Source organism: Mustela erminea, chromosome 4, assembly GCF_009829155.1.
Source record: "Mustela erminea isolate mMusErm1 chromosome 4, mMusErm1.Pri, whole genome shotgun sequence".
Taxonomy (NCBI): domain Eukaryota; kingdom Metazoa; phylum Chordata; class Mammalia; order Carnivora; family Mustelidae; genus Mustela; species Mustela erminea.
Window position 1 is genome coordinate 141,570,618 of NC_045617.1, and position 9,039 is coordinate 141,579,656.

Sequence of the window (9,039 nt, forward strand, 5' to 3'; positions counted from 1 at the left end):
CAGACACCCAACCGCCTGAGCCATCCGGGCGTTGCGTGCAATTTTTCGTTTCAGTTGCCTGGTTGGCTTCAGTCTGATAAGCGGCTCTGGTGATCCTTTAGTATCACATGGTTAGTGAGTCTGTGTGCGGCTATTATGGGATGCATGCTGGCTGCCACAGGTCTGATTTTTAAGTGAAAATTAGGCAAGTTGTTTCAGATGATATCTGTGTGGAAGAATTTTAATCAGCCCGATCTTGGCGTTTCAAGCTGAGGTATAAATTAGGGGAAAGAAAACTGACATTTCAGGCTGTGGAATCTCAGCAGTGTTTTTATTTATTTATTTATTTATTTGGTTAATTCCATTGATCCTAAGCCCTTGAATGTATGTGTGATATTTGAGACCCATTATGATTCCTGACGTGTGATACTCTGGCTGAGGTTTTCACTGACTGTACACCCCTCGTGTTTTTACAAAAGAAAGACATCTTTTCTGTTTGCCCTCAGGTTTAACCAGAACATTAATTGGGTTCATATCCCAAGGAGGCTGGGCCCATGAGGTTCTTTTTAAGAAGCAAGAATGTAAGGGAATAAAGATGTGTGCCAGATCCCCCCATCCTTTGGCTGAAATATGTTTGGGGTATGGTGTTGCAAGGAACACACTGTTCTGTTACTTGGACTGTTCCGGTGCTCGAGTTGAAATGGCACAGATGTTAAAAGCCTGGATACACAGACTTCAAATACTGAAGCATCTTTTTCTGGTCATTGTTTTCTGAGATCTAATTTTCTTGGTTTTCGCCGGGGGCACTGGCTTGTTGGTAATGATGTTTTTCTCTCGACAAGTGTTCTGTGTCAGATGGTGGTGTTGATCTTTGTTTATAGGAAAGTTTCAGAGCCTGGGTCTGGGAGCAGGATGATTGTCCAAGAGCCAAGCCTGAGACAGATGCCCAAACTGAGTGATTTTTGAGTTTTGCTGAGGTGTTGAGTTTGCTGCTGCCTTGGTCCTCATCCCTGCTGGTTCAGAGGACGAAGTGTTCTTAATCTGCTCTGGGGACCTCAGACACTTGTCCCTTTCCATGATCTCTTCTCTCTCCTGTGATTTCAATTTCTACTAACATCCCCATGTGCTCAGCTGTGTCCCACTTAAAAACGAGTCCCATTTTTCTCAAGCCTGCATGACTCTTACTACCATTCTCTTTCTCTCTTCCTCTCTTGGAAGAAGCTCAAAACAGCCTAATTGCCTCTCATCCTGGATACTTACCTCCAGTCCTTTGAAATGCACTTAGCCTGCCACATTGTCACAGACTTGACTGTGTTTTGCCAAGGCTTTGAGTACTGTCTTTTGGGTAAAATTTAATGGATGTTCCAATCCTCCTCTAACCTCGAGTCTCCACTGCCTTTGACGTCTTGACCGCCTCTGCTTCAGTGATGACGTCTCTTCTGATTTCCCTTCTACATTTCTGGCTACTTCTGTTTCCTTTCCAGGTGCTCCTGACTCTTTCTTTTCTTTTCTTTTCTTTTCTTTTCTTTTCTTTCTTTCTTTCTTTCTTTCTTTCTTTCTTTCTTTCTTTCTTTCTTTCTTTCTTTCTTTCTTTTTTAGAGTGAGAGAGCAAGAAGGGGTAGGGGCAGAGGAAGAGGGAGAGAAAGGATCTTAAGCAGGCTCTGCACTGGGCATGGGGCTCTATCTCACAACTCCAAGATCATGACCTGAGCCGAACTCAAAAGTCAGATGCTTAACCAGCGGAGGCGCCCAGGTGCCCCCTCCTTACGTTCTCTTTGCCTGCCTGTCTACACTCTCTCCCTGGGTGATTTCATCTACTTCTGTGGTTTTTCTCCACCCCACGTACGCTGACTCCCATCTTTCCCCCCAAATTCTCATCTGTGCAATCAGCTGCCTTTTGAACGATACGGCTTGAGTATCTCTTGAGTTTAACTGTCCGAAGTGTGGCCATCATCTTCCCAACAAATTTCATCTCTCTGTTGTCATTTCTCTCGACCAGGCTCCTGCCTCTGTCTGGGGGCTTTGCTCTCGTCTGTGATTTCTTCTCCTTCTTCCCCCATTGAGTTAGTAACCTTCCTAGGACCCCATGTCTGTGTTTCCCATCTCAGCCGCTGGCATTTTTTCCCACATACTCTCCACTCGAAATCTCCATTCCACGTCACACCTGTTCTAGGGCCACCTTTCAAAGATGGTTGGTCAGGACTCTAATCCTTTCTAGACTCAGTCAAAGATGGTTGGTCAGGACTCTAATCCTTTCTAGACTCAGTCAAAGATGGTTGGTCAGGACTCTAATCCTTTCTAGACTCAGTCAAGGGTCTTGATGATTGGGATCTGTTTTCACGCCATGATTTGTGAAAGTACTGAGACATATTCTAGAGATTGTGGCCTTGGAATTCCCAGAGGCCACCATTTGTATTCCCGGAAAGAGCCTTTGCTTTCCACCACGGCCGTCTGATGTGGTTAGTGTTTAGCCCTCTGTTCAGAAGAGCGTGTTTACTGAAACCTCTCTCTTTGTTTTTCAGAATGACATTTTCCTCAGACATTACGACAAAGGGCCATGCAGGAACAAGCTGGGCCACTCAAGAGCCTCAGTGATGTGGAACCGAACGCAGGTACCCTGACCTTTAAGGGAGCAGGAGCTGTATGGGACTAGGGATGGCTTAAAAAGCCCACCCCGTCCTCCTCCCCACCCTGTTCTCTGCTTACCTATCCCAGCCTGGGAGGTTCTGCAGAGCTCTGGGCCAGGGTCAGCAGCTGCCTGCAGCTAGTTCAGGAGCACGATCCCCTTGAGGGTAGGGCGAGGGGCAGGGCCCCAGAGGGGCCCAGTAATTAACAGTGACCTGCAGAATCCAGGCAGATACTCTCTCCTCTTAAAAAAAGGATAGAATGACTTTCGTAAAGCCCTGTAAGTCGTATTTCTTATAAAAGGCAGTTCTCTAAAATCCTGTAGGCCCCTGCTGGAGCTTCGATCCCTCTGCACATGCCATTGTGGGTTTCTCTGGGAGGTTCAGAGGGTGTCCTGGTTTATTTTTAATAGTGTTTGATATTTATTAAAGACTACGTTCCTTTTAAGGGCGTCAGTGTTAATAGCCTCGGAATCATGTTAGCATCCCTATGAGGCTGTCGAGGAGACTCGGGTAGGGAGAGTGCCAACAACTTGGGGTGACACAGAGCCTGTGCCGGAGCTCAGGTTGGCGTCCGGTTTCTTCCTCTCACCTCGGATCTGCCTCCCTGGCTCATATCTGGTTCAGGTCATGCCGGGCACTGGCTGAAAGGTCCCATAACTGTGACTCTTTCATATGCCTGAGGTGGTGTCTTCGTTCAGGCTGCTAGAATAAATTACCATAAAACTGGGTGGTTTGAAAAATAGACACGTATTTATCCCAGTTCTGGAGATGATAAGCCCGAGTTGAAGGTGCCAGAATGGTTGGGTTCTGGCAAGGACCCTCTTCCTGATCTGCAGATGGCCTTCTTGTCACCGTGTCCTCACGTGGTGCCGTGCGTGGGAGGTGGGGGGAAGCAAGCGCTCTGAGAATCCCTTTTTATAAGGGCACTAATCCCACTGTGAGGGCTCCACCCTCCAGTCCTAATTACCTCCCAAAGGCCTTCATTTCCAAATACCATTGTGTTGGACATTAAGGTTTCAACATGGGAATTTTTGCGGGGTAGGGGAGGAGACAAGCATTCCGTCTGTAGTGGAGGGTTCGCTGCACATCTAGGGAGACTTAAGCGCTGAAGCAGGCTTTTCTTCCGAATTTCCAGGTGGTGGGGATCCTGGTGGGACTGGGCATCATCGCCCTGGTGACTTCACCCTTGCTGCTCCTGGCTTCCCCATGTATAATCTGCTGCGTCTGCAAGTCCTGTCGGGGCAAGAAGAAAAAGCACGACCCCTCCACGACCTAAAGGTCTCCACTTCTGTGCACGTGCCATGGACGTCTGGGGTTATCATGAGAAACACGGAGATAAAGCCCCATTTAGTGAACCTGCCCCCTCCTTGCCAAACTTTGGAAGTGCCTCTGTGTCCAGACTTTGAACTTGGCCTGCCTGTCTTTGGCATCAGAAAAGGCATCAGAAAAGCCTGTCTGAAGAGAAGGACCTGGGTTCTGCAGTCTCAGCCGGTGTCTCTGGAGCATGTCGGGAAGCTTTGGGGCTGCTGAGAAGGAGCTAACCCACCATCACTTTATCTTCCGCAGGATCCCACTGGACTGTTCAACTTCCAGCCAAATTCGAAGAGCCGAAGTGAACGCTCAGTATCATCAGTGTGTTGTCACGGTTGGCAACACACATCGTAACTCATCAGCTAGAATCTGTTCTATGTTGATTTGACCCCCATGAGAAATATGGAAGAAACCCGGCCCCCCATAGGAGGGAAAGGATAACACTGTTTAAGGGGAAGTTGTCGTAAGTGCCAAGCAGCAGGAGTGGGTCTGTTGGTTCTGCCTATGCGGGCTCCCGGGGCTGCTGTTCCCGGCATTCCCACAGTGACTTGGCAGAAACACAATAGGTTTCTTCCCGTGTGATCTCCGCTTCAAGCAGGAGAAACTGCTGTGCAGAGGGAGTTGTCCCTTCCAAGCGAAGGGGTTGCGTCTACTCAAACAGTGCGGTCTGATCCAGTAGCTCTCCCTTGGCCAGTGTACCTTGGTAAAGGTGATCAACTGTCCTCCTACAGCCAGTAGCTGTGGAGGACAATCCTATAAACCAGGATTGGTTTATAGGCAACATGGGTCAAGTGGCTGAGGGGTCAAGGGTACCCTTCATCATAGGTAACAGAGACCTTTCCTGAGCTCTGTGTTCATGCATCCCACACAGAGTTGGCCCTAAAAGTACACACCAGGATTACGTATCCAAGTCCATGTGTACATCAGTCCACTAAGCTGCTGCCTACCTAGAATTTCCATCCGTTGGGCATGCGTGAGTCTATCCAGTGGTACACAGAATATAAATGTTTCCTCAAAGCCATTCTGTCTTTCCTTCTGGGACAAATGTGATTTATTATAAGTCAACCTGAAGGGTTTGTTCTTTTGCATATTATATATGTAAATTTTGGTTGCAAGTTCGTAACTCACCCAATGGTATAGACTCATAAACCTAACTCTTTTAAAACAACGCCTAGTTCAAAGTCATGCCATCTCAGTTTTGTAAAAACACCGATAATCTGGTTACTTACATCTCTGCAGACACAGCTCAGAGCCGCTCTCTCCTCCGCAGTTTCGTATCGCTCTTCCAGCTTCTGGTAGGGCAGTCCAGACACTTCCTGTGTGTACAAGAAATGGGAAAAAATAACAAAAAAAAATGCAAGAAATAAAATGTCAATGCTTTCTGTATCATAAATGCTTTGGGTTGGTATCGCCTTATGGCAACTTCTTTTTCCCGTTATCAGATTTTTGAATACACGGGTTTTGAAAAGATAATAAGCTTTTCTCCATTGACAGGATTACCTAATTGCCCTTAGCAACGTAGCCTGGTGCTTCATGGGAATTTGTAAGATGCTCCTAGAGAGCTCTCCTTGAAGCCGGCGACACCGCCAGGAGGGACTATCAGAACCCATCGTACTTCCCCAAGGTAACTGGGTAACTAGTTATTAAATTGCTGCTATCTTGGACCTATTATTAAAGAACAGTGCTTTGCCGATGTTATGGAATGTATCCTGAGTGGGGATGGGCATATTTAAGGAACTTGAGTTCACACGTACATATCGATACCTGATTTGTGTGCAGTACATCTCTCGGTCGTGTACATTTTTATTTACCATTTGTATAAAACATAGATGAGAACTCTGGGAAAACTTTTGAATGGCAACCAACCAAAAACGTTTTTAGTCATTTTTTGGAAATGTCTCAATATGAGGTGTCTTTATTTTCCTTTGAAACTCCGAACGCTTCAGAACAAGAGTACCCTCTTCTATCAATGTATTTCATATTAGTAGAAAGACAAGTGTACATGTATTTGAATAATTTGCTTTGTCTTAACACTGCCTCATTATAGCAAAGGGCATTTATAACTGCTCAGGGGATCACAGGAACTCAATGAAATTGCATTTTTGTATCAAGTATGTCTGTCGTGGCAATGTCCTCCAGCACGAGTGAACTCTCTAAGCTCGAGTCCACAAAGAATCTTTAAACAGGGGCTCATTTCGAATAACTTAACATCCTATGTTACCATAGGCAGTGCTCCCAAATTTGGAGTAAAAGGTAGGAGAAAACATCCATACTGTTTCCTTGGCCAAACTGAAGGAATCTGTCTTCTCACAGAGATGCTGTAACAAAATCAGCTACTTTTTCATAGGGCACAGGGAGTGGGTGTTGTTTGTGAGACAGATTTTTAACAACTGGATTTAAGTTTTTAAATGTCGAAAAGTGCCTGGAAGATCGTGACTTCTTCCTTATGTGGCTACGGGAATTGGCTTGTATAAGACCGTCAGAATCCACAGGGATGGGCTGGTGGGTTAGACCGAGATAGATCTCTGTGCCTCAAAGGGCAAGGTGTAAGCCGAGCTGGAAACTTTGTTTATAAAGGAGAGAACTGGCAACGTGGATAACAGAGATAGATGCTCTCATTTGGGATAATTGGCCAGTGAGAGAGTTTAACCTGCCTCCTTCCTCTGTCAGTCCTATATTCTCCTGGTGATTCTCTTTCTATACTAGGAAGAAATATGGGCCTACATGATCCTGTTTGGATGTCGTGGCAAAAAAAAATTTCTGTCTGGAGTAGTATAGTCTCTTTAAAATAGAAATCAAAACTCCTTCACCAAATTCTAATCTGGAGGTAATAACCCCCCATCCAGAAACACTAACAGATATAAAGGCACAACATCTAGCTGCTGCTTCTTCTGGGAATTTTTTTTCTGGTTACTAGTAGGGAGATGAGGGGGAAAGGCATATGGAAGCAAATTTTAGAGTCGTAGGCATTCTGTTTGTTCACGTAATGGGTGTTTGCTCTGGTGTTGAAATCTCTATTTCGATAAAGAGGCCTTTGAAGAACAAATAATTCACAGTGTGAATTTTCCTGTAGCCTGCATCATGAAAATTTTACCTATCTAGATTTGAAAATCTACATGTTTATTTGAATGTAAATCACTATTGCTTGGAACCCCAAATTGTCTCTTAAAGACTATTCAGACTCTATGTATTATTTTACCCTTCTGTACACAGTGCTTGACTTTCTGTTCATGAATGGATGCCTTTATGTATATAGAACCATGTATATATATGTGTGTAGCTCTGAAGACAATTTCATAACGCCGTAGATGAGTGACCTTTTATAAAGCTGTCCAGTCGATACCTGTAGGCTGTTACATCTCATGTCGATTCATGATCCAGAAAGTTTTGTTATGTATTTAAGAAATTGCTGTTGTATTATATTTTTCTGAATTATTTGAGAGGAAAATAGCTGTTTGAGTCTCTGTAGCCCCAATAAATGCAGAGCAGGAAAGCAAGTGTGTTTAATTTATGTTGTGCTGCACCTTTCTAGACACATTCAAGTTTATCCTCCAGGAGCCCACGAAGCACTATTAAATCCCAGGTTCAGAATTGGCAAAAAGCACCCAAATCTGCGGTACCAGTGTGGAGATCTTGTTTCTTAAATAAGAGGAAGTATAACGCCTTCCCTTGTTGCACACATTTTTGTTGTATGTGGGATATCCAACATGCTCTGTGCGCAGGCACTGATCATTATCCAGAGAAATAACCAATAATTTAGGTCTTTGATCATTCTGATAAAAAAATGCTGCGAGGCATTAAAGCCATTAGTTCTAGAAATTGAGGTTTGGGCTACATACTCTCCATGGTTGGTTCCAATCTTCCACAAGTCTGCTGGAGGAATGTACTTCCTCGTTAAGAATGTTAGTGGATTTACATTAGTGTTAACTTAAGGTTATTTCCATTTGATTAGTATTCAAGGCAGGGCTCACCAAATGCTGAGTGCCAGAAGTTGGTTTCCAGCTAGAACTTGTGCAAAGCTGAAAGCTCACATTCTGATCTGCTGGTGATGGTGGCTCTTTATTGATTTGTATATGGTTGTATTAGGATACTGGGGACGAAGACTTAGGATTGACTTATAATTCAAATTCCATTTTCTGTTCATTCAGTTTTGAGGAAATCAGTAAGATTGTATTAAAAGATTTTTCTGTTATGGTTTCTTAATTTGCTTAATCCTTTCCTAGAATGTCAACATTTTTTCATTTTTAAAGTGTCTTTGCTAAACTTGAGTTAGCATTCCCCAAAGAATGATTGAATGAACCATTTTAAACAGCAGTGATTTTAATCAGTGCCCAACCCACAAGCTCATTGCCATGTAAATTATGAGCCTAGTGAATCTGAAGAATTATAATTAGGTTTTTCTGTAATTCAATTAGTTTCATCTGTTAGATAATAAATTTATTTTTTAGACCGTAACGATAGTATCCAACTCTACATTATGAGAAAGAAATGAGTTTCTTCAAATAATTCAGTAGCAATTTATACTATGTTTTATTTATGTATTTTTACATAAACTTTCTAAAGAACTTTTGAGAACAATCCTATGAGATAAATGGAATAGATCTGAGATACATTTCCTAGAGAAAGCAGTGGTTTTATGTTCATGTCTTACCAAGGGTTACACTACCCTGGTAGCCAGAAAAAGAATGTAAGACTCCTTCAGAATACTTCCAGCGCTTTCATTGGATCTGGTCTTCATTCCCGTATCTGTGAATACCAAGGGAATGAACTCCCCTCTCAATTACCGGCTTTGGTGGAGGTATATGTAAGACAATCACTACTTCAAATAACCATTGAGATTCTGTGCTTTTTGCGTGTCTGACAGCTTGCCTGGGGCAGACGGCCACCCCTGAGGTCAACCCCAGTCCCTCCCTGGTTTAGGTAGAGGAGAAGGGCAAGTGGAGGGCAAGCTAGTCAAGAAATTACTAGGTGGTGTGTATCCTGCTAACACTGGAATGAGTATTGCAGGTGGGCCCCGTACTTAGTTCAGATGCCAACATGTTTGCCTCTTCTCTATAATATAGAGTACATTGTCACAGGCTCCTCTGATGTTGACGGTCAACACTCAAAGTGATTGTTAAAG

General features: G+C 43.9%; 1 protein-coding gene across 5 annotated transcripts in view; it reads left to right on the forward strand.

The window, feature by feature from the left end:
• RNF144B (ring finger protein 144B) overlaps nucleotides 1-7,414 on the forward strand; it is a 170,172-nt gene extending 162,758 nt beyond the window's left edge. For all 5 annotated transcript variants that reach the window (XM_032341202.1, XM_032341200.1, XM_032341201.1 and 2 more), the window contains 2 exons: nucleotides 2,502-2,591; nucleotides 3,742-7,414. In XM_032341202.1, coding sequence (XP_032197093.1) covers nucleotides 2,502-2,591; nucleotides 3,742-3,882 — 231 coding nt within the window. In that variant the 3' untranslated portion in view covers nucleotides 3,883-7,414. The remainder of the gene's footprint in view (nucleotides 1-2,501; nucleotides 2,592-3,741) is intronic.
• Nucleotides 7,415-9,039: the final 1,625 nt, after the last annotated feature.